Source organism: the organism of the source record quoted next, unplaced genomic scaffold (genome assembly GCF_019419815.1).
Source record: "Pyrus x bretschneideri cultivar Hongxiangsu unplaced genomic scaffold, Pyrus_bretschneideri_v1 Contig64, whole genome shotgun sequence".
Lineage (NCBI taxonomy): Eukaryota > Viridiplantae > Streptophyta > Magnoliopsida > Rosales > Rosaceae > Pyrus > Pyrus x bretschneideri.
In genome coordinates, this window is record NW_025999803.1 from 1,480,579 (window position 1) to 1,505,922 (window position 25,344).

Consider the following 25,344-nt stretch of genomic DNA (forward strand, 5'->3'; position numbering starts at 1 on the left):
AACACCAAACCTTTTGTTCTTGGCAAGAACATATCAAGAACAATGAAGAACATCCATGAAAACCCATAAGAGCTCCATGAACATTCTTCACCCAAAAACATACCAAAACCACTCAAACTTAAGGGAAATAACATACAACCATACTAGGGTACATAAGGGTTCCAAAAGTCACTTTAAAACACTTTTAACAAGTCGAACAAGAACCCAAAAATCCACCCTTTGGATTTGGCCGAATTTCCCCAAAAACATGGCACCAAATTTTAGCTCCAAAATTCATGCTCATATGAACTACATCTACAACATTTGAGATGGCAAATTTTCTAACAAAATTTACATTCAAAGAAGCAAGAATAAAGCTTGTAACAATTACAACATTCAAATCACAAACTATGAACTACAAAACCCAAAAGGATTCATCAACTACTAGACTTAGGCTCTTGATACCACTTGAAGGAAGATTTGTGAAAAACAAGTTCATTTGAGCAACATCAACAACATGCAATTAACAATTAAAAGGCGGAATCATGTTTATATGCACTCAAAAACAAAACTTAACCCATGAACTTCAAAGCCTAGTAGATAGGTGAACCAAGACTCAACTCAAAACAAAGTGAGTTGAGAAATCAATACCTTTGTAGATTCCTCTTTGCATAAGCAAAGGCTAATCACCCAAAGAGAGGGCCTTCATTCCTTGCATCTTAGATCCATGGATTTGGATGGATGAAAAGGTTTCTCCAAGTTCCCAAAATTGAGAACCTCTAATGATTCATCACCAAGGCATAATGAAGAAGAAATGAGTGACCTTGGAGGAGTTTGATTGCTAGATGATCCCTCCAAAGTGGCCGAAATCTTTGAGAGAAAGGAGAGCTTGTGTTCTCATCCTTTCCCCAAAAATAACCCTTAGTAAATTTTAGGCTATAAAGTCCTTTATATAGTCCCTTCAAATAAGTGACCTAATGGACCAAAAGCCCTATTCTTTTACACATGGCCTATAGGTTTATTGGGCTTTCAAGCCCTTTGTTTTATCCAAGTTGTCATACAACTTGAGTTAATGGGCTTGACATTCAAATCCCATTGGGCCTTGCGGCCCAAAACTAAACCGAGGTCTTTAACGAACTTATTCGTTTGATTAATTAACATATTAATTAATCCTAGCCTTAGATAAATAATTAAACCATTTAATTATTCTTACTCATCTCCGTTGTTTCTTCAAACTCTACCTTACTCGGTGAACGATCCATTAGGTTCCTTTTAGCGAGGCAGTGGGCGATTAAAACTCTTTCTAATCGATTGTGAATTGAAACTTACTTTCAATTCTCCCGTTAGTGATAATACACTTTTAGGGCTTCCACAAACCATGGTTGAGGCCTAGCAGCATGTCATGGTTACCCAAGCTAATCAGAAGAGGTGGAGAACCTATTCAGTTTAGGATTACAAATGCAATACGGTCTTTCTCTAATACAATACTCTTGACCACATTGTTTGGTTTGATAGTTTATTCATGTCTACTATCCAATGTGAATCTTGTACTTATATGATTACCTTGAATGTGATCTGGAACGCATTCCAACATCTCATTCATACTCTGGCCAGAGATTCTAAATCATATCATAGAGTATTCTCCCTCAAACAGTTTGAAGGTTAGAGATCCCTTGTTGCGCATTCACTTGCCTCCATGGCTAAGTGGCTTAACCCCAACGATGCCATGGACACCCTCATGATGGAGTGACTTTGACATAATCAAAGATTAAGGACCTAACCACAAGACAACTGTGATGCCTCAGGTCAAAAGACTAATTTGCATTATCCCAACCATGAGTTCTCATGTGACATGAATATGAAAACTCTTCGTTGATCGTGTTCAGTGAACTCATTCTCTATTGAGCACCTACGTACTTGTCTTGATGTCACACACACCAATGACTCGAGACTAGTCACTCTCCCTGAGAGAAGACATAGCACGTACTGATCTTAACGGACTGTTAATGCCCAATTGACAATCCTATGATCAGGAACGTTTAGGATGTGTCAACGAAAGAATGGTCTCATGAATCTAACTTCTTTAGATCGCATTCTTCCAATCACATATTCCTTGGACTTATCGTTTAAGCATATAACATTTATATGAGACGGCTCAAACAATAATGTTTGCCCTTAATATTAAACTAGATTAGTTTAACATGTGAAATGTCCATAAAGTATCATCATATGATTGGTTTTAGGGCACATTTCCAACATTTACCACATTAAATTGACAATACTAAATTAAGTGTCATGAAATCACATAACCAATATCAAATTATTATCGGTTACCAAGGTTTTAAAAGACCCTAGGAGCTAGTCTGGTGGTGGGCTGGGGCCTAGCGCTTAGGCGGAGTAGGCGGATTTAAGTAAATCCATTGTATTTCGTGTAAATAAGTGTCTATTTATACTTAAAATATATATAATTTCATCATAAACTAGAAAACAGAATGACATATATCTTATGAAGTATTGGAACATAATGAAAACATGGGGAGAAACATATATTGTGTATTTATTTAAGTGTTCAATAAGTTTCTTACAATTTATTGGAAACAATAAAATGCAAAAGGAAAGTTATCTATTTTCTATCTAAGTGAGTTGCAACATAGGCAGGTGTTTAGGCGGGTCTGGGCGGGCTAGGTGGGTGCCTAGGTGGTCTAGGCGTCCTTTCTTAATTTTCAAATGCCTAGGCATTAATCAGGGTTGTGGCCAGCCGCCTAGCGCCTAGGCAGGGCCTAGGCAGCACAAAGTGGGGATTTTTAGAACAGTGTCGAGAATAATGCATGAGTGCAATGCAATACTCTTCATCTCTACCCGTTAATTAATATAATAAAACACGCGGACCTTCACGTCCCATATCGAGCATTTTACCTCTACAGTGGTGATTCGAATGTTCTGGTATACAAATTAACCCCTTTAACTCAATCATCCCAATTTTCCCTTTTGTTAGTCATTTTACCTAAACTCTTAGTTGCCAGTCTTGAACCATTAAAGAATGTGTGCACTATGGGCTCGCTTGAGACCTAGTACCTACTACGAGTTTGGCTCAACTACACAAAAGATCCTTTCCAACTACCCTCATTTTCAGTTCCTTTCTCAACACCAAAGTTCCAACTACTTCTCACACATAAGCAATGCACAAATAATCTCAACTCATGTTTCACATATATCACATCATATTATAACCGGATAACATTCCAATATAATCAATAACAAATAAACACTTAGGTGAAGCAATATCCAACCACATTAATCAACCAAAAATATCAAGTTATAATAACACTTCACGAAATTTAATAAAATCAATCTCCATAAAGGTCTACCGTATTTCTCCTACCTAAGTTCCAAAGCATTGCTCCGACTCTCTACTACAAGAGTCTACCTTCAGCAACTCCTATTCACAAGTGTAAGCAATTACTAAAAAGCATGACATGAACTTTAATCCTGGTCAACATACTTAAGCTTGCTAATTCCACACTACTAATCCAAAAGTCATTTGGTTAATTTATAACAGCATGGTCATCACTGAAGGAACATTTGAACTAGATATACTTTAATAAAATAAGTAAAGGTATAGTTGAAAATACATAAGTACTTTAAAATACTTTAGCAGAGCCACATATACATTAGATAAACTCACTAATCCGTTGGATATATCTAATACTATGAGTGATACATAAAAATTGGTATATTAGACTCTTTGTATATATATATACAATAGACTGCTTCATTCAAATTGCATAAAAATATGTTTGTTGTTTTGGGAAAATAGAAATCTCCAACTAAATTCCATTTGTCAAACCAATTTACAAAAGATAGTATCCAACAAATGATAAACTGATATCGTATGTGCAGCCTTTTGAATATCATCTTTTATAACAAAATATATATGTTCTCCTCTCTCTCTCTCTCTCTCTCTCTCTCTCTCTCTTTCCCGTAAGATACTAATGTTTGAAATGAAATGCAGGTGCAGCTCCGTATTTGTAGTCGGAGAAGGCAGCAGCTTCCAACCGGATTAGGATGTAATCAAGTTAACAACAGATAGCTTACTCACTTGAATGCCGTAGGTGTCAACTGCTTAAACTCTTTCATCACCACATATTGCCACTTCCAGCTAATTTGGAGTGCTCTCCAAGTAGTCCTACAAATACCCCTTTATCCCTTGACATTCCTATAGCATACCTTTCTTTCATTTGCTCAACACGTGGAGACGAGCATTAAAACATAAATAATTATATTCAGGAAAAAAAAATATGTAGTTATAAAAATAGGTAAATAATATAAATTAAAAATCTGGGTCTTAACACTTCCACTCCAAACCCCTTGCACTAATCTTAGCGTTAAGCTGTCACCATCAATCAACATTCTGCTTCTCTCTTCTACAATAAGATATTGATACTCTAAAAATTCCATCTGCAAATCTTGAAGTGAAATTCGATTTTATGTTTTCACATATGAATAGTGCAAAGTAACTTTTTTAGAGCAGATGTAACAACATATACTGACATTACAGAAAAATGTAACAAGTAATGCTGTTACTTATCCACCTTCTCTCACACTCCTATCTCACCATTCGCAAATTCTATCAAAGCTGCTAGCAGTTTGTGACTAATTTTTGCAGCGTTAGCCATTCAACAAAGAACATACATTTTTTTTTCCAACAAAATCCACTTATCATTAAAACTCTAAAAAGCACCACACAAATTAAGAATGCGAAAGCTTCAAGTCATATAAGTAAAATAAACCACATACATCAACAAGAAAAAATGCAAAGCGATAGCAGGATAAAGAAAGCCAAAACAAAAAGAAAACTTCGGTGAGTGCAGAGTGGAAAATATTACTAATGAGTGATCATGTCCTCTCCTTTGAGCAGCGTGCTTGTCCTTCTCAAGTCTTCTTAAACTTTGCAGTGCGAATCTCAGGTTGCGCTCATTTTTTTCGACAACCACGTCCATCAACATCTGCTCCTCGGTGACATTGCACAGCAACAGAGTCCTATCTGCATCACTGAAACCAAGCATTCCTTTACTTTCATTGCTTTTACCAGACCACGATTGTTACATCTGGATGGAGTTCCACGATTATTAAGTCTGGATGGAGTTTGTTCTCGTACTATGTCATCGTTAACATCACCATCTGCTTCGAGGTCGAGCAGAATTGAAGGGTCAACAACGACCATCACATGGTCAAGCAAAGCCATGACTACGAATTGGTAAATGCTCAGATCGTCTTTGAACATGTCATCAGTAGGTCTTTTTCCCGTAAATATTTCCAGCAACAGTATCCCATAGCTGTAAACATCTCTTAGTGTGGAAACTTGGCCTCCCGTGCTATACTCTGCCAGCACATATATACAATAAGATGTCGTATGCAATTGACAATTAGAAAAATACCTTTTTCAGATTTTTATGTTACATTTTTACAAGAAAAAAATGCACTTATATATTTTTTTATCAATTAGTGCTTAGTAGTAATTAACTAAGAACATAAAAGTAAGTTAGAATGATATAAACTCATACCTGGAGGAATGTAGCCTATAAAACCTTTTAGCTAAGATGACATGGTTTGACTGAAGGAATGATCATTTGATGTTTCGAAGAGGAACCTTGCTAAACCAAAATCCCCAACATGGGCTACCATATCTTCATCAAGAAGTACGTTGCTCGGCTTTAAATCGCAATGAACTATGGCTGTTTCACAACGGTGATGGAGATAATCTAACGCAGAAGCAACACCAATGTCAATATCCAATCTTTGGATAACGCTCAATATGTTACTTAGAGATTACTCCTCTTCCCTTGGATACGACCTTGAGTCGAGACTTCCATTTGCCATGAACTCAAAAACTAGACTTTTGAAGTCTTTGCCTTGATTATCAATGCTTGAGCATGCAGTTACGATCTTGAGAAGATTACGGTGGTTTATACTCCTTAAAGCTTTGCATTCATCAATGAAACTCTTGGAAGCTCCTTCTTGTTGAAGATTAAATACATTAACAGCAACTATCCTTCCATCAATAGGAATTTACCCCTTTATAAACAAAACTAAAACTTTCCGAATCAATAAGATTATCCACAGAGAACCCGTTAGCTGATTCAACGAGTTGTGAGTAGGAGACACTTGATTTTCAATCCATATAAGAACGCGAAGTTATAAGTCCATCTCTTGACTTTTTCAGCTTTGAACAAGCAACAAAGAAGCATGATAGAGCAATTATGATTGCAAGTGCACAAGCTGTAGGAATGACTACTTTGGGGGAAAGTAGTCCTCGAGATGAATGGTGCTTTTTTGGGGGGCATGGAGAGGTAGATATAATTTTGGGATGCCACCACACAGCCCATGATTTCCAAGAACAAACAAACCACCAGCATTTGCAAAAAAATACCGTCTTTAGGCAACTCGCCCTCAAAATCATTATACGAAAAATTGAGATATTTGAGAGCACCAAGCTTGCCTATGAATTCAAGAATCTGCCTATACAAGTTGTTGCTTGAAATATCAAGTATTTCCAAGCCTTTTAAATCTTTAAGAGATTGAGGAATTGTTCCTTCAAACTTATTACCTTGCAAATACAAGCGCTCCAAACTAGTACACCTACCGAGGTTGCTCAGGATTTCACCTGATAAATTGTTTCTTAATACATTTAGCTCCGTGAGATGCACTAAATCACCCACCTCAAGGGGCATCAAACCAGTCAAATAATTGTCAGACAGGTCTAAAGAATTTGAAAGGGTTGAAAGCTCCATAAGCATTTTAGGCATGGTGCCCGTAAGGTTGTTACTTGAAAGGTTAATATCTAAAATGTTTCGGTAGTTTGAAAGACTTGGAGGTATACTGCCCTCAAACCTGTTTAACCCCATGTGGAGGTTTAACACTAAAGTCATATTACCAAGGGAAGACGGAATTGACCCAGAAAATTGGTTAACATCCGAATACAGTTGCTCTAACTTCTCTAACTTCCCAATTTCATGAGGGACACTACCGCCCAAATGGTTATGATCTAATGCTAGAGTGGTCAAGTTTAGGGAGGGTTTCCATGTATAAAATTTCCCCCTAGTCTAAGATAATTAAGTTGGGTTGAAAAGTTGGCTATGGATCCCGAGATTTCTCCTCCAAAATTATTAGAGTCAAGACTAAAAAAACCTCCAAAATTGTGCAATTAGCCAAGAAACTGAGAAAATTCAAGTCACCAACTTTTCTATTTCGTAATTGATTGCCATAAATTTTTAGCCAAACTAAGCTTCGCAAGCTTCCTAGACTTTCACCAGAGATTGTCCCAGAGAAGCCATTTTGAGAAAGTTCAAGCGTCTGAAGTCTAGAAGCCTTTGGCAATGATATAGGAATATTTCCTCTGAATTTGTTCCCACCGTAATAAAGTTGTACGAGATTAGGAAGCATAGTGCCGAGATTTGGTGGTAGCTCTCCATGCAACTGGTTTTAAGCAACACTAAAAGTGGATATGGAAGAAATATTATAGATTGTGGAAGGGATTGTTGGTATACCATGGGTCCAGCCCATGATGAAGGACATTAAAGGTTCAGCCCATTATAAGGGATGGATGCTAGAAAATTCTAGCATCTTATATAAGCAAACCAAGTGCCAAGGAACTAGAAAAATCTGGTCCAAATATGCATGTCGGTGGAGTGCATGCATATTCTAGAAAGTTCTAGCAGTTTGTATAATCGTGTGGCTATCATTTCTAGCCAAAGTCGGTGTGCAATGGGTATGACGGCAAAAACCCACCTATAAATAGATGTGTTGGTGTTGGTAGCAAATAAGAGAGTAGAAAAGGTTCAAGTCCAAAGCTAGAATTCCATTCCAAGAGTGAGAGTGAGAGTGTTCTACTACACATTGTGTGAGTGAAGTTAGAGTGATAGAAAGTGTGTGTTATACTTTCCTGTATCCATCAAATTTTGTCTTTGGCTTGATAAGACTACTCTTATTGTACTCATCATTTTCATATAGTGATGATTGATCGTTGTCCTATGGATGTAGGCATAAATTGACAAATCACGTAAATTCTTGGTATCCATTTTCTACTTTACTTTGTGATTCTCTATCTTGTAGTACTGACACTCCTAACAGGGATCATACCAGATAGATTATTCTCCTCAACTACGAACTCCTCCAAGGCTGTTATATGGCCCAACTCATTGGGTATGCTTCCTTGAAAATTGTTCTCACCAAGAAAAGGACTGCTCAACAAAGAAAAGTTTCCTATCCAAGGTGGGATGGTTCCAGTGAGATTGTTACCATAAAGCCATAGATGTTTTAAATCCAACAATGAACTGAGTTGGTTCGGAATGGACCCCTTAATCCGATTGCATTGCGACAAATTATTTGGAATTTTCCCACGGAAGGAATTATGGGAAAAGTTGAGATATTGTAGGCTTTGTCGACGATCCATTTCTGGTGGAATTTCTCCATGAAAGTTGTTGTCCATCAAATTGATTCCAGTAATATAAGTAAGATTTCCAGCGGAAGCCGGAATGGAGCCTACCAACTTTTGAGCTTTCAGGTTCAACATCAAGACTCTTTTGGTGGAACGGTGGCAAGAAACCCCACCCTATTGCAGAAATGGATGGAATGACTCCACAAGCTCATGACATCGAAAGGATCTCCGATTATTCTTTTCTTGAAGTCTAGCAAAGACAAGCGATCAAATTCATTTCCAAGCAGAGTAAGGCTGTGAAGAGCTGCAGATTCGAGGCATGTGCTCATGCATAAAAGAATGAACCCGGGCAGGAATTTGAACAAAACCAACTTACGTACGTGAATGCTCCATCATTGTTCTAAGACACACAGCAAATGAGAAAACCCAATTTTAATTTGCACAATAGCATACAAGAGAAGAAATCTTCTCACATGTAAGAAACAACACTTGATTGGATGGCCACACAAATTAAGTTAGACCAACTAGTCCACAGCTTCCCTATCATTTATTGATTGGGTTGCTTCGCTCGCGGCTGGAGTTCCAAACCAACAAGACCTTGACACCTGCCTATTTCACTTCTAAAACTACAAAAGATTTCCATGTTGTCGTTTATGTTAGATTTCGTTGAATACGTTGAATTTTTGTCGGGAATTGTTATTAGCATTCAAAAAATCTTATTAGGCATTCCAAACTTTCTATAATTAGAGAGAAAAATACATTTGTGAGAAGTATAGAATAAGATTTTTAGAGTGCTAATAACAGTTCTCTTTTTGTCGACTGAATTCCAAATTTTACCGCTACAATAATGTTCACCACTACCCTTCCACGCCATTCACCAACCACACTAGTGATGTGATAAAAGATAGCACTCAAAATTAAACCCTCTTTTTGACAATTGTAGTATAGATATAAGTAGGGATCGTTCTAGGCCGGGGATTAGGAGGGATTGCTAATCTAATGAAAATTGACTCAAAGATGTGAAAATATGCTTTAAAACACTTTAAATAAACTCTCAAGACTCTTACTAACTTGTATGACTCAAAACAAACTTTAAAGACTCAAAACAACCAAAAAGACTCAATTTAGACTCTAGGACTTAATTTGGACGAAAATACACTTAGTTTTGACTCTAAAGACTCAAAAAGACTCTTTTGGACAGATTTAGAACAAGTAAGAAAAGGGGTTTTGATTTTGGACGAATTTAAAAGAAAACAAGTAACTTAAAACTTTAAAACAGATTTTGGACGAATTTAAGAAAGATCAATGGATGAGGGGATAGCCAAGGGATACTTCTCCACACATGATACATTCAAACATAAATTGATTTCCAGTTGCTTTTTCGATAAACCATGAACCTCAACACCCCAGATTAACCGTAACATCACTAATTAACCCTCAGATTTCCCTTAAGTTAGTGGATTGGATGACATCATACGACAACCCAAAGCATTCTTCAAAAGTCCCCTACATGACATCATAATAGAGATAAAATCAAAGATCATTATGTTCAATGGAAATCATAAGTATTGACAAAGCACTTGTAACTATGACATCATGATACTCATGCTAGGAATTTACTTAACATGATTGTGAAAACAACCTTAACTACTTGTGAATATAAGTTTGTGACGATTATGTGAAACACCCTTATATTCTAGCCCCAAATTCAAGCATGCAAACTAAGTAGGCCTCCCTAATCAACATACAAGAATAAGTTATCCATCAAACGGTTAAGTAAATTGCATTCACAATTTATGAAATCACAACTGGAATTCATCAACTCATATTATAAACGCAATCATGGTTTCAAAGCATCCCTAGGCTAAAACGGGTTTAGCCTCTCATGTTCATGACAAAACAAAGCAACATAGAATTAAACATTGAAAATAAAAGATAGATTACACCTAAAACGTTCCAACACTCCAACTCGAATGCACAAACGCCCAAGGCTTGGTCTTCCTTCTCCTCTTCCTTGCTAAGTCACGGCACAAGGTCTAGGGTGGTTTTGTGGATGATTTTCTGGGTTTTGGATGGATTTAGGAAGGTGTGGTGGTGCGGCAAGGGTTGATGGTGGTGTATGGAGGTTGGGATGGAGGTTTGGAAGTAGGGGAATGGTGGAAAGTTGGTTGTAAGGTTGCGGCAAGGTATGGTTTTTCTGAATGAATGAATGAATGAATGTTGTGTGAAGGGTGGTGGTGATTAAATGGCACGGCAAGGCTGTTTATATAGGCTAGTTTGGCACACTTAGTGAAGGAAAATGATTATACAATCCCATTGAAAAAGGGTTAATTCAAGGCAGAAATCAAGTGGGAATTGGAATAGGTAGTGTGGCTAGGATTTAGGGATTTCTAGAAGGTTAGGTGCGGCACACATGTAGGGATAGGATAAGGTGTTCTAGAAGAAGTGTTTAAGGTAGATTCCTAATCCAAAACGGCCTAGGACATGTGATATAAGAGTAGGAGAAGGATTGTAATTCCTAAACCTACAAGGAATGGTGTCTTGCGGCATTTAGATGGATAAGTCTTCTAGAAACTGAAATAGGTGTTTAGATGTGTAATTAATTCCCTCTAATTAGCTAGGTTTAAGTCCCAACCTGATTTGGATAGGATAGAATAGGATAATGTAGAGTTAGGATAGGATAAGGTTTCTAGGATAGGATAAGATAAGGTTGGATAAGGTTCCTTGTTTCTTGCTTCTTCCTTATCTTCATTGCACTAGGACTTCTTCCACCAGATTTGTAGCCTTTCCTAGCTCTATTTCTCTTCAATTTCGTCCATCCTCTTTGCTCCATGGTTAAGCTATCCAATCCATGCCCAAAAATGCTCCAAATAGCCTTCTTGCTCATTTTTCCATTAGGACCTAAAAACAAACGAAAATAACTTAAAAGACTGAAATACATAGTAATTAACTCACTAAATGTAAGGAAACATCATAACTAAGTAGCATAAATGCGCTCCTATCAACTAGCAACCATTCACATCAATCGCCGCCATGCGTGTTGGAGTTTATATATTTATTTAATTCAATTTTTTGAATGAAAAAAATGCTAGTGAAACTTTTCAAATGGAATAAAATTACTCTAAGAGCAATTCCACGTCTAAAAACTTTGCGCCAGCACCCAACCCATTTATCCACTCAGTAAACAGTAATAGACCTCAATGAACAGTAATAGGCTAAAGCATCTCCACCCCTAAAAAAATGAGCTGGCATCCAGTCTAAAAATGCGATGGCACAAACGATTTCCACTCTTATAAAATGCGCTGGCATCCAGCCCATTTAGAATATTGAAATGTGGTGTAAGGTGGAAGATGAGGGTTAGATATTTATAGAAAAAAATTAATTAATTTTTTAAAATTTTTCTGTATTTTAAAAAAAAATTCATAATTTTTAATAAATTTTAATGTTGTTAATTAATCTAGACCGTTGGATTTGAAAAATATTCAAATCCAACAGCCAACGAGCTGCCACGTGGCCAACGGTCATAATTATGACCGTTGGGCCTTTTTTATTTTATTTTTGGGGAAAAAAAAAATGTGGATCGTTGATCTGTGATCGGACGGTCCAATTTAAAAGTGAAATTTCAATTTTTTTTTATCGTTGGAAATCCAACGTTGTAGAAAAACTAGCCGTTGGAAATCCAACGGCATAGAGTGGGCCACGTCGCCCAACCCGGATGAAATTTGAGTGCTCCTGCTAGCGAGGCCCGCCTTTGATTTTATTGTCTGCTAATTGCGCCCACTTGTGAGTGAAGGCCACGCGCCAGGCTCAAAAAAACAAACGGCCCGGTCCCTTGGTCAGTCCATTTTAGGCTGGCCTGGAGAGTGGCTTAGGCTGGGTGCCAGTCTATTCCACGGGCTAGAGTGGATTGGCTGAGTCCCAGTCTGTTTTTTCCACTGGGTGCTGGCCTCTTTTGCTTCCAGTGGAAGTGCTCTAAAGGAATCGATGCATTCCTTGGTAAACGGTGGCATCTAATAGATGAATGTTTGCATCTCTTAATCAACCACTATCTCAGGTTTAATATAAGCTCAAGTTAGTATAGGCGTGGGAATATAACAAGAATTAAAAGAGTAGAGTTTTCTCAAATACTTTTTATTCATTATTGTCAAATTCGGAGTTGTGTCAAAGTCCTAAGATTGAAATGCTTCAACTTTGGATTATATATTGTTGAATCATGGGAGGCGAAAGTCTACCAAACTACAAGTATAAGAGTAGGGGCGAAATTTTGTCTTTTTGACATTGCATTTATGCAAGCCCCAATTTCCACGCTTGTCAGTATTTTTTACTTTCTCTTTAGTTGTTTATATTAATCTTGTTTACAATTATTGTTGCTATTTTCTTTATGATTATTATCATAGAAATTCTGTATCATTTTCATATATTTCTATTATTGCTCCAACAATGTAAAGACAAAATTTATTTATTTATGCAATAATTAGAAAATATGAGCAATTCCCATAAAGCCTAGGGCTTTAGAATGGCAGCAAAAAGATGTTGCAATTTGACATAATCCTAGTCCTCTATTGTAGAAAGAAAGAAGATACGTGCATAGATGAGAGGCAACTAAGCCTGAATCTTTCCAATTGCCATAGAAATATTTGAATTGATCATTTGGGCTAGATGGCATGTTGTAGATTATAGGTTCATGAGTTCTTGCAAGCAAACACAATATATACAAAAATATATACAACATATAAATGCATGTAGGTCTTCAGGGCCTATGATAATAATTTAACGAATTGACCATTTTCCATTATTGAGCTTCGAGCCAATGAGGAGTGATGGGCGAAAATATAACCCAAGATTGCCTTTGACTCAGGCGATGAAAATCTGTGGTCCTAAATTGAACCAAAGCCAAAACGGGCTAAAACCGGGAAAATCGTGGAGCCCAGGCCTAAAAAATTTGGGATGGGATCAAGTTGGGCCGAGCATGGCAGAAGGCAGCAAGCCTTTCTGGGCTTCACTGGAAACAGGCCCACATTACTCAACTGGCTGGAGGCCCACTGGGGAGGCAATCCAATGCACCGCAGCGCAGTGGACACCACAGCCACACGGGTTGGTGTCATGGGCCGAGTCAAAAGGTACAGCAGTAGGCTGTTGCGGCAGGCCCAGAAATGAAAAATATAATTTCTTCTGTTTGTTGCTACTGTGAGCCGAGAAAGATTGAGGCCCAAAAGGCCATGGGCTGGATTAGGTAGGAACCCCAGCAACGTTGGGTGTGTGCAGCGGAGGGGATGACGCTTCTGGCGGCCGTGTCTTGGTAAAGAAATCTCAGGGCGAATTCGTAGCTCGATGCGATCACGGATGTGAACGGAGAATGGTGAGAAACTCAACTTTCAAACCAAAACCTTAAAAATTCAAATCGGGATTTCGAAAAATTCTAATGAGATTCGAAGGAATCTCGGTCAAAACTCATCCTGGACGAACTTCTGGCCATCAAGGACGGTGGACTTATATGGCAGGGCATGGCTGCAGGCCAAACCCACGACGGTTTATGTGGAGCCAAAAATAATCACAACGCGACACATGGATTTTTGGATAGAAAAGGACAAAAATACCCTTGAGGCATACTGGGATTCCTACGCGCGAGCAGCGGGTAATCATCCCTCAACCAAGTCAAAAGTGTCCAAAATAGGTAACAAATTCAAAACTATTTCATCCACTCTCATCCTATATTCTCCACAAGGTAATTATTCCATAACCCCCAAAACATTTCTTGTAAATTATGTTAATTAGTCAATTAATGGATTTATTACCTAATTAATCTATTAATGGCTAATTAACTACAAATTACACCCAAAAAATAGCACAAATGGACGGTCCCTATTCTCCTAATAGGGCCAACCATATCCCTATAAATAGCTCTCCATTCTCTCAAAAAAACTACTTCCAAGTTTCTTGCAAAACTCTACAAAATTCTCCAAACACTCTTCCCTCAAAATTCTAACTTCAGCATCGGAGATTCTTCGGCCAAAGCCCCCCCCCCCCCCCGGCCCCCCATTTATCATAGGTGCGTGAGGCTTTTTGGCCTTGACCAAATGTGTGATCTGTTTTGTAGGTGTAATTTTGTCCAAGAAGGAGAAGGCAGAAATTTGCATCCACAAATTGGTGCTTTCTTTGAGAGTTGAGTCTCACGCTCGTAGAAGACTCTCGCACCCAAGGTTTTCTATTTTTTTGTCCATTTGTAGATTTTTCGTACGTTCTTATTATAAGAATTTTTTATTTGCAAAAATTCTTTGATAAAACATAAAAGAGAGTACAATGGCTAGAAATTTAGAAAATTCAACAAATGAAAATTTCAACATTCAAGAGATGGGACCACGGCGATCCATGAGGCTAAATGTGACAATAGGTGGAGTGGCACCACCACCACGAGTTTCCACCACGGGAACCACCGCGGTGGCTACCACGGTAGCTACCTGCAGCGAGGTCCATAGTGTCACCACCACGGCATAGGAGCTACCCAGCCTGCTCCTGCAACATTCTAAGCAACCCAAATCTGCCCAAGATTATTTCAACCATCTAGACCAACCATCAAGCCGGGGGCATTTTCACCACGTTTCTCTGCGGATATGACATTTCCCAATTCAAATCTCGTGCCCAGAGCCTACCACACTTCCATTGATCAAGTAGGCACATTTCTTCCAAGGTCTTCCCATCCAAATGGCAAACAACACTTGTCTCGACAAGTCATAGAGTTAACGAGCGCCTTTGCACAACGGACAACCTTAGTGAATCAACTTTTGCAACGCACCGAGATCCAATGTGCCCCAAACGAGGTGTCCCAAAGAAGGACAAGGGCAGACGAACCTCTCCACAAGCGTCCTAACAAGCAGCCATTTGACCAGTCACAAACTGAGTATTCTAACATAGTACACTCCCGACTGGACAGCCGAGATAGCGTATACTTGCATCTTAGCACGCGGAGGAGCGTGCATTCTCAGTTAGGCCCATGGACAAACATACACTCACGGTTAGGGCCACACTCCGAAAATCAACATGAGCAACCTTCCAGGCGAAGTGTTCACTCGCAAGGAGCATCATTTACCTTACATCGGAGTAAGTAGCATAGAGGACGGAGAGAAGCAGTCACTCAATCTGGTTCAAGTTCAACCAGCAGCCTACAAGTTACCCGCTCGCCTGTTAGGAACATACCACACCCACCATAGCCGCAGCATAAAAGAGCCGAATGCATATAATAGCAGCCTAGACCAACAGGTCACAACTGGGGGTAACCAAAAGCTTTGCCACCCCTAACAAAGGCAAATTCAAGAAGAAGTAAAAAGGCTCATGACCGAGCAATTACGCAATTTCCCGCGCAACGAAGTTATTGACAAGGCGCTCCGATGAGACATGAGCAACATAAGTGAGTCATCTTTCAATGACAAGATCGAGCAGACAGGACTACCCCATATAGATTACTATATACAAAGACTACTTCTGTTCCGACTAATGTAGCAGCTCAGCCTTATGGCACGACAGGTCCAGACGAGTACTAGAAGGACACACTAGCCCAACTACCAAGAACCGGGGGCAGGCTAAAGATTATTTCGGTTGTCCCAGCAGTCCAGTTCTCCTCAACTGCACTCACGACAATGCTTTCCATGCTCTCTAGTGCAAGAGGGTAAACCAATTCCCCGACACCCATATGGGTTTGCTCTCCAGCACGAAAGGATAAACTAATTACTTTCCAGTGCGAGAAAGCGGGAGGGTAAACCAATTCCCCAACACCCAAAAGGGTCTGTTCTCCAGCATGAGAGGATAAACTAATTTTTCTCCAATGCGAGAGGGTAAACCAACTCCCCTACACCTAAAAGGGTTTGTTCTCCAACGCGAGAGGATAAACTAATTGCTTTCCAGTGCGAGAGGGTAAACCAATTTCCCAACACCCATATGGGTCTACTTTCCAGTGCAAAAGGATAAACTAATTGCTCTCCAGTGCGAGAGGGTAAACTAAATCCCTAACACCTATCTGGGTAAGCTCTCCAGTGCGAGAAGTCCACATAGCTCAAAAGATCGAATGCTTGAAGATCAACTAGGCAACAAATGGTTAGGGGGCAGCAGCCACTTTTACACTTAACAGTTTGCTCATCCGACACTTCATCTTCAGCACTCCGATCTTGGCAGCTACATCCTTGACTGCTCCATCTACGGCAGCTAAGAAATCAAACTCAAGTGGTTTCCTCATTTTTGGCAAGCAGTCCAGACGTGGCAGCCCAAACCGTTGCTTATGCCACACCATTTCTTTTGCCCATACCGAGCGAATCCTGGGCTTCAATCCAGCCGAGTAGCACAAGCAATGGCCCCTGCCAAACCACTTCCTTGGCTCATGCTAAGCCGACTTTTGGCCCCTACCAGTCGACGTGTTGTACCATCCTGACGGCTGCCCCGCGACAGCATTATCCACGAAGAAGACAAGAAAAATGAAATTTTTCTTACATTAGTGCGGCACGGAGAAAACGAAGAAAGCAACGAAAGACGCTCATTTGCACGGGTAAGATGTAGAAGATTGCCAGAAGAAAGGGAACAAATATCCTCTAAGCTCTCTCTCTCTCTCTCTTGTAGGGTAGAATAAATTGCTCTTCAAAGTTGATTTAATAACCCACTTAAGGTGGACTTAAATAGGCTTTGAGAGAAATTTATTTCCCTTTCGTAGAAGGATCTAATTTCCTATTAAAGAGGGAATCTACATCAAAATAGGAAGCAGTCCAAAGTTTCCTAAAGTAAGAAAATCTCTACACCTGTTGCCCTTTTCTACAAGCAACCCAACAGGTGTGGGGGCATTTGTGAAGCCAAAAATAATCACAATGCGACACGTGGATTTTTGGATAGAATAGGACAAAAATACCCTTGAGGCATATCAGGATTCCTACGCGCGAGCAACGAGCAATCATCCCTCAACCAAGATCAAAAGTGCCAAAAATAGGTAACAAATTCAAAACTATTTCATCCACCCTCATCGTATGTTCTCCACAAGGTAATTATTCCATAACCCCCAAAACATTTCTTTTAAATTATGTTAATTAGTCAATTAATGGATTTATTACCTAATTAATCTATTAATGGCTAATTTAACTACAAATTACACCCAAAAAATACCACAAATGGTCGGTCCATATTCTCCTAATAGGGCCGACCATATCCCTATAAATAGCTCTCCATTCTCTCAAAAAACTACTTCCAAGTCTCTTTGCAAAACTATACAAAATTCTCCAAACACTCTTCCCTCAAAACTCTAACTTTGGCATCGAAGGTTCTTTAGCCAAAGCCCCCCCACCAAAAAAATTTATCATGGGCGCGTGAGGCTTTTTGGCCTTGACCAAAGGTGTGATTTGTTTTGTAGGCGTGATTTTGTCCAAGAAGGAGAAGGCGGAAATTTGCATCCACATTTTCAATGATGGGGATGCCAAACATGGTGTCAGGTAGAAGGGTTTCCAGGCCTGGAGTTGCTGTCTCTGTGGCTGGGTTAGTGGCTCGCTCAACCGACGCAGGCTGTTGGCGGCTTGCTCGACAGTGAAGCTCGGCGTGGGGTTTTCAAAACCCTTGTTTTATTTATTTATTTTTTTTCAAATCTTTTATAAATATCAATTCATAATAATTCAACAATTATGAATATAATGCATGAACAATTTAAGTATAATCTAAAATTCGTAAAACGTAAAATTTGGTCATGCATTATGGTGAAGGTTCATGCGATCATGGTTGAAAAATATCGAGATAAAAACCGTTATTTTGAAAGAATCTGATTGCGTTAGGATATTGATGAACTAGTTTGTAGCAGAAAATTCCCCTTCAGATTCCTTAGCGTAGTAAAAAAGCGTGCTAATAACATGTTGTAGCCTATTTAACTGAAAGGAAGAGAGGGGTGCTATAGCAAGAGACAGAGTGAAGAAAGTGTAGAGATTTTTTATGTGAATTAACTTGTCCTCCCTAGGTAAATACAATCATATAGGGAAAGAATAACTAGTAACCAAATCTATCTAGGATTTACATAATCATAGTCCAAGAATATGTAAAACAACATAATATTATATCAATATTAAGGCAAAATAATAAAGGCCTTTTATCGAAAATGGTTCATGAGATTTGCATAACTTCTCATTTTGGTCAATGAGATTTGCAATTAAAAGAATTAGTCCCTGAGTTTGTCCATCATCAATCATTTTGGTCATTCCGTAAAAAATCTTCAGTAAATAAGGATAGAATGACAAAAGTACTCTCAATTTTTGTCAAATCATTTTGACCTGCTATTTATTAAATTGAGAGTAGTTTTGTCATTTTAATCTTTATTTGACATAACCATTCACGGAATAACCAAAATGATTGATGGTGGACAACCTCAGGGACCACTTGTATTGATTTCAAATCTCAGAGACCAAAGTGAAGAATTATGCAAATCTCAGAAACTATTTTGATTAAAAAAACCGATAATAAATTGCATATATAAAGAATAAAATGAATTGTGTATTTGAAGAAGTTTGAGAGTATCTAAAAACTAAAAATATATGAATTCCGACTTACGTTCGAATTCCACTCCGAATTTTTGCACAACCAGAGTGGTCTACCAATTTAAACTGATGAAAACTTACAAGCATCAAGTCTAAAAACTAAACATTAATACCACACCAGATCGGTATAAACTGGTTAACGGATAGTACGAATATGAACTCATTATTGTTCTCAATCGTCTTTTCTTAGTTTACATATTTTCCTGGACGAAAGAATTCCGGTCGATTCGAAGATTGTCAGGCAGACCCAAGTATTCATCTCACACAGACTTCAAGATTTCAATTCAATCCGGTATCAAAAATTCCTCACATTACAGATTTAGCTAAATTGAGCTGCCAAATCAACCCTACTTCAATTAAAGGCACCGATAACTATATCTAAAACGCCACTTTCTGTAAATTCAGTTTACACGCTGTTGGCATCGGTCATAGCCCTGTTAAGAAGTCCCGTTAACTGCAGCTGCGGTGTGCATGCTCAGGTCCTGACCCTGTGGCACATGTCCATACCCACCATAGCCCTGTCCTCCATAATGTGCTCCGTTCCACTGGTTACTTGAATCCGACCTCCACTGAAAAAACACTTGGTCAATAATGAGATAACACAGTGAGGAAGCTCTGAGGATTCTATGTGCAAAACTGGTAGATAACTACCCTAGGGGACAATTCATTCTACTCTTAGAAATGTAAGGTTTTAGGTTTAGGGGTGGGGTCGAGAAAGTGCGGGGATTCTACATTCTAAAATGGTGGAATATACAACAAAGGATGGGGCATAAACATTATTGTGGTATTCTCATGTTGCTGACATTGGGATCATTTTGAACTGCAAGAAGAGAAGGGGCGAAGGAAGGGAGATTATGTGTGGCCCTCCTATGTTGTAGAGCAAAATAAAGATCAAATCAGACAAATGCCAATATAAATACAGGTGATATTCAGGAATACATTTCTGAGTGTTATATAGCTTAATAGCCAGCAGACAATTAAATGAAATAATTGACATAGTATTACCTTGTTCCCCTGACTGCGACCCCAAGAAAGTCGAACTGTTTGCTTGCCAATAACTGTTCCATTCAACATCTGTATTGCGTTCTCAGCATCCTTCCTGCAAATTGAAACAATATTAGGGAGTCCGTTACATGGTTTATGGCTCCACATAATAAGATTACAACGTTACTATTTACCCCCTTCAGTCTTCAACAATTTTGATCATATTTCTTTTATACAGTTTATTATTGAATAAATAATTGTAACATTGATATTTGACATTGCAGCTTTAGCTTTATTTCCAAATAACAAGATATTAGGACCCATATATCTTAAATAAGAAGGGTACCTATTAGCAAACTGAACAAAACCACAAGCTTTTCCAACTGGTATTTTCACAGAGACAACTTCACCGAAATGAGAAAAAGGCTGCCGGAGGTCTTCATCATTGACCTCAGAATCAAGCCCTCCAACAAATATCTACAATAAGTGATAGATTAAAAAGCTATATAGGGTTAATGATATTTTTAACAGGAAAGTAGAGACAGACTTACAGTTGTGTTATTGGGCTCACTGTCAAACTGGGACCCTTGGGTGACGGCAACATTTGATGCATGTCCACCACCAGCCAATACCAATGCTAATTCAAGAGGATAAAAGTAATACATTTAGTATGAAATCCCATTCAATATACCCAACTTAATAAAAAAGAAACTTGCGTTTCCTACAGTAGTGCTAGTAGTTATGATTGATTCTAGGAGCGGACCCAGACTTGTTATCTTTTCTTTCCTTTCAGATGGGGGCAAGTGTAATAGTGGATTTGTTTGGCACAGAGTGCCATAGAAGGTTAAAACATAATGGCATTAGGGCCTAGTAGTTATGTTTGGCATAGAGTACCCTAGGCGCTAGTCGGGTGGCGGGTTAGGGCCTAGCTCCTAGAGAGCCTAGGCGGATTTAAGTACATTTATTATATATCGTATAAATAAATGCCTATTTATACTTAAAAATAGAAAATTGTATTGGGATACAAAATTGCTAAGTAGAATGAAATATAGATTATAAAGCATTAGAGCATAATGAAAACATGGGGAACAAGCATATAAGGAGCATTCATCCAAGTATCAACAAGCCAATTACAGTTTAGTGAATAATATAAAATGCAAAACGAACACTATCTATGTTCTGTCTAAGTAAGAGTGGTGACCTAGGCGGGTACCTAGATGGGGTAGGCGGGCACCTAATTAGGTCTAAGGGCCCTTTCTTAATTTTCAAAGGCCTAGAGATTAATCAAGGGGTGGCCAGCCGCCTATCGCCTAGGCAGTGCTAGGCTGGGATTTGTAGAACAGTGAATATAAATATATTCTACCTTCTCAATACTCTTGTCATGATATGCTTACCATATGAAATGAAAACTGCCACTCTAAAACATGGTTTTGAAAATTCTTTCAAAAAAGTGGTATCCCTTGTCTTTCAAATGCGTTTTCTTGTTGCTTGTTTTAGAAAATCCTCTGCCCACTAAATGATGTGACTCCATTTGTCAACAACAATTTATCTATCAAACTTTTTTGTTGGTAACAATTTATCTAACAAACTTTTTTGTTGGTCAACCTTTTAGCGTTTACTTATTATGCATGGCCAAATCTGTACCTGGTGAGAACTTAGAACTCAAATGACATCATACATATGAACCCAAATAAGAATTCAAATGACAACACTCTAGCTTAGTGGAAACCTACTCCTAATAAATAATAAATAAATAAATAAACTAACAATGCATGTGAGATTGCTTAAGCTTAACTTCTCACGTTGAATTTAACCTCAACTAAATTTTAGAATTAAAAATTTTAGAAGAGATATCATCTAAATTTCTAAAGATTACCGAACTTGGTGAAGACAATTTGCAAAGATATGAAAAAGTACTCAACAGATGAAACCACCACTACATACACACATTACTTGTCAGCAATTAAATGACTTATTGGTTTCATCGAAGCAGTTAAGAATGATGTTGAACAAGGAATAAAATATTAATAGAAGAACACAATATGATAAAAATTCCTGTGTGGTTTGAAATGACAGTTTCCAGTTGTGGGGGGGGGCGAAGAGCAAGTAGTAGTGTTTGTGGAAACCAAGTTTGAAACCAAATGAGGCAGGAAAAGAAATTCCCCAGAATGTGTAATTGTAATTGAAACTTTCTTTTGAAGATGTTAATCTCAGCAACAACAAATACATCATAGATTTGGCATGTACGAAAAGTATTTACCATGCAGGAAAGGACCCTATCAAACTCTCAAAACAAAACCTAGAACCTAAGAGATAGACCATAAAATAGGAATCGAAGAAAACAAATAATCCAAAAAACAAAAACTAATAAAATTCACTCATGGCTTGAGTATTGAAAAGGGACAATAAAACAGAAAGCTACATGGACTGCGACGATTCCAACAATTGAAGAAATAGTGATGATTTGTACTACCCATTGCTTTAGTAGAAATAGAGAAGCTCTCTAATAAAAGATGCTGAAGAAAGAACAAAATAGAGCAACAAAAATAAACGAGACTATGCAATGATGCTGCCTATAACTGAATCACAACTTCTTCTGAACCCCTCCTAACTCACTCACCTTACATCAGAAGACAAGCAGATAGATACAACTGACATTAAATGATCATAGAGAAAAGTACACAATCAACAAAAAAAGGGAATTGGAGAGCATTAGTAAATACAAGTATGTAAATGATAAGCTAGACTTATTATTAAATGCGCTTGGACAAAAATGAGCGGATTTATGATGGAGGTATATATTCATAAAGACAGCCACAAGACAATCAATATTAAGCAACAAAGAAGAAAAACGGGGGCATTATATCATACCTTGTGAAGAATACTGTTGTTGATATGCAGGTGATTTTTTGGGTGTTGCAACACCTATGCGCATGGCCCTGCTTGAACAATACGCACCATTCATTTCGGCAATGGCCCTTGACCTCTCATTTTCATCACCAAACCTAACAAAACCATAACCTTTTGAACGTCCAGTATTTGCATCTAGAACAACTTTTGCTCCCTTAACAGATGAATATCTACTAGAAAAAGTCTCCTGCAACATAGTGTCAGTCACATCTGTAGCCAAATCTCCTACAAAGATAGATAGATCAGAACTAGGGTCTGCTCGTCTATCACCAGCACTGAAGGTTGCCCAGTTCAAACGAAAAGGCTGCTCTGTATTCGGCATGGGAACTCCGTTACAGTTCTGCAAAACTTCTTCAGCTACTTCACGTGAATAGAACTCAACAAATCCATATCCCTCTGACTGACCAGTTTGCTTATTGCGTATAACCTTTACTGAGGAAACCTGCACCGTTTGTGACATCAAAAGCACATAGTTAGTGGCAAAGTAAAGCTCTTACCCAAGAAAATGAATACATGGAATTTATTTATTTTCAAATAAAATTATAGATATTAGCGTGTTTTATTAATTGTTATTGGAGTGCACTTAAGACCACAATGGCAAATAATTGTGGTAACATGGGAAAATCTCCACATAAGGGGGATGTTGGTTCCTAGTGTCAAGTTTCACTTCTTAAGATTTGTTATTCTATATCCTCATAGTCAATTAAAGAAATAGGGAAGAACAGGCCCATGATACATTGCTTCTCAATTGCTTCAGTTCTCATAATCGAAGGATGCTTTTATCATGTTTGAGACAGATGGTAATTATTAGAACTTGACATCAGATAACAACCCAAAAAGACGTGACCTAACTAGAAAAACAAAAAAGCAGAGAAAGACATTGCAACTGCACTCTAACAAACATTTGGCATTAGTAAACAAAAGGCTGTACAAAAGCAACATAAGATAACTACACAACTAAAGAACACCTTAGTGCCCAATATTCACCATCATTCACTTGACCCCAAGGCAGGGAAGGATGACAAGCTGGAAACGGAAGATTACTCGTCCGTATCGATTATAATTACCAGATGATCGGATGTCCTAAATAGTATTCAAACAAGGATTTTTGGCTCTGCAATAATTGACAATTGACCAATCCGCCGGAGCACCTGTAAACTATCTACAGTACAGACAGTATTCAAAATGTGGCAAAAGAGATTAACACCACATGAATGGTTTGCAGTAGAATGGGCATTGCCATAACACTACTACAGAATGGGGAGTGGATCAACCGCTATTGCTACCTCAGTCCCTCTATCCGAAAACACGGTAGTCACTCAATAAGGGTTTTGCATTTAATTTGTCAAGCTATGGTCATTATTGCATGCAGCAAGAAACTGTTGCTAGGAATCTCACATATTCAACAGTATTCAAAGACCATATACACTGCTGTCGGGTCGTGGGATACTATAAGCTGAACCAGCCACCATCTACAATAACAGAGTTGACCCAACATAACCAGTAAAGAGACAGATCTCGCCACTGAACATACTCAACTAACCGAAACCTGCATCATTTCTATCTAGGTATAGTCATCTTGATATACCAAGACTGATTTTTGTAGTGAGTAGTTGGCATTAACCTTACTCTTTCAATCAGTGTTCCATTTCTAACAACCGAAAAACCACAAAGATAAGCTAGGATACACGCTATGACAATCACATAACATTCAATCATAAAAGAAACCATCAACCTCCAATCAATCATTGAGCTGTAATTATGTAAAATAAACTAAAACCCACAATTCTTTTCATCAAAATTTCAAAACTTTAGTTAAACAAAACCCCAAATGAGTTCATACAAGAAGTCCACTGAAGCTAAAATCTGACCTGTCCAGTGTGAGCAAAGCATCCGTGAAGGTAAGTCTCGTCCATCCAATGATGAAGGTCGCCGACCCAGATGGTCCTGACCTCGTCGGTGGGCCCCTGTTTCTGGGACGGCGAATGCTGCTGCTTCGGCGGCTGCTGCTGCTGATACGCCACAGCCTGAGGCTGCTGCTGGTATGGATTGTGGTGAGGATGATGGGGAGTCGCCGCGTATGGCATGTAATGCTGCGGGTACACCATCATCTGCTGCTGCATCATCGCCATCGCCGCGGCCGGGTACTGCATGGCCATCCATTGCTGCTGCTGCTGCTGCTGCTGGTGCATCCATTGCTGCTGCTGCTGTTGTTGCTGTTGTTGTTGCAGATGCTGCTGCTGAGTGCCCAGATCGGCGCCGCCGTTAGATTGCTGGGCCATGATGGAGTTCTTCTGAGCTTGTGATTCTCTTCTCTTCTCTCTGCACCTCTCTCTCTCTAGAATTCTTGGTTCTCTATGTTCTTTGAGATTTGAGGAGAGAGAGCAGAGAGAGCGGTTTGAAGCTAGAGAGAGAGGAGGGAGGCGAGGTCTGCGCGGAATCGAAGAGGGAGAGGGGTTTCATGTGACGAAATGGGATTTTAAAGGG

General features: G+C 38.7%; 2 protein-coding genes across 3 annotated transcripts; both read right to left on the reverse strand.

Moving 5' to 3' along the window:
* Window positions 1-4,978: 4,978 nt before the first annotated feature.
* LOC103947863 (receptor kinase-like protein Xa21) lies at window positions 4,979-8,551 on the reverse strand. Its single transcript, XM_048573183.1, has 5 exons — window positions 8,099-8,551; window positions 7,918-8,007; window positions 7,168-7,455; window positions 6,410-7,082; window positions 4,979-5,361 (listed from the first exon to the last, which is right to left on the reverse strand). Exons 1-5 carry the CDS (start codon window positions 8,549-8,551, stop codon window positions 4,979-4,981), a joined length of 1,887 nt encoding a protein of 628 aa, XP_048429140.1.
* Window positions 8,552-19,107: 10,556 nt separating this feature from the next.
* Window positions 19,108-25,344, reverse strand: LOC103947765 (polyadenylate-binding protein RBP47-like). 2 transcript variants are annotated; one of them, XM_048573179.1, is made up of 6 exons: window positions 24,729-25,344; window positions 22,819-23,299; window positions 20,499-20,584; window positions 20,294-20,424; window positions 19,969-20,062; window positions 19,108-19,532 (listed from the first exon to the last, which is right to left on the reverse strand). In XM_048573179.1, exons 1-6 carry the CDS (start codon window positions 25,137-25,139, stop codon window positions 19,401-19,403), a joined length of 1,335 nt encoding a protein of 444 aa, XP_048429136.1. In that variant the 5' UTR covers window positions 25,140-25,344; the 3' UTR covers window positions 19,108-19,400. The 2 variants fall into 2 exon arrangements, with proteins under 2 accessions (XP_048429136.1, XP_048429135.1); XM_048573178.1 differs by having other exon boundaries at window positions 19,108-19,535; window positions 24,729-25,342.

What these genes read in the sequence shown, in the direction of transcription:
- LOC103947765 (XM_048573178.1), bottom strand. Translation starts at nt 25,139, where the DNA reads ATGGCCCAGCAATCTAACGGCGGCGCCGATCTGGGCACTCAGCAGCAG. An exon ending in ACAACAGTATTCTTCACAAG is followed by an intron (nt 20,585 to 22,818) that starts GTATGATATAAT and finishes CTCTTGAATTAG; the next exon opens with CATTGGTATTGGCTGGTGGT. An exon ending in GTGAGCCCAATAACACAACT is followed by an intron (nt 20,425 to 20,498) that starts GTAAGTCTGTCT and finishes CACTTATTGTAG; the next exon opens with ATATTTGTTGGAGGGCTTGA.
- LOC103947863 (XM_048573183.1), bottom strand. Translation starts at nt 8,551, where the DNA reads ATGTTGAACCTGAAAGCTCAAAAGTTGGTAGGCTCCATTCCGGCTTCC. An exon ending in GTATGATCCCTGTTAGGAGT is followed by an intron (nt 8,008 to 8,098) that starts GTCAGTACTACA and finishes CTACATCCATAG; the next exon opens with GACAACGATCAATCATCACT. An exon ending in GGGCGAGTTGCCTAAAGACG is followed by an intron (nt 5,362 to 6,409) that starts GTATTTTTTTGC and finishes ATGTGCTGGCAG; the next exon opens with AGTATAGCACGGGAGGCCAA.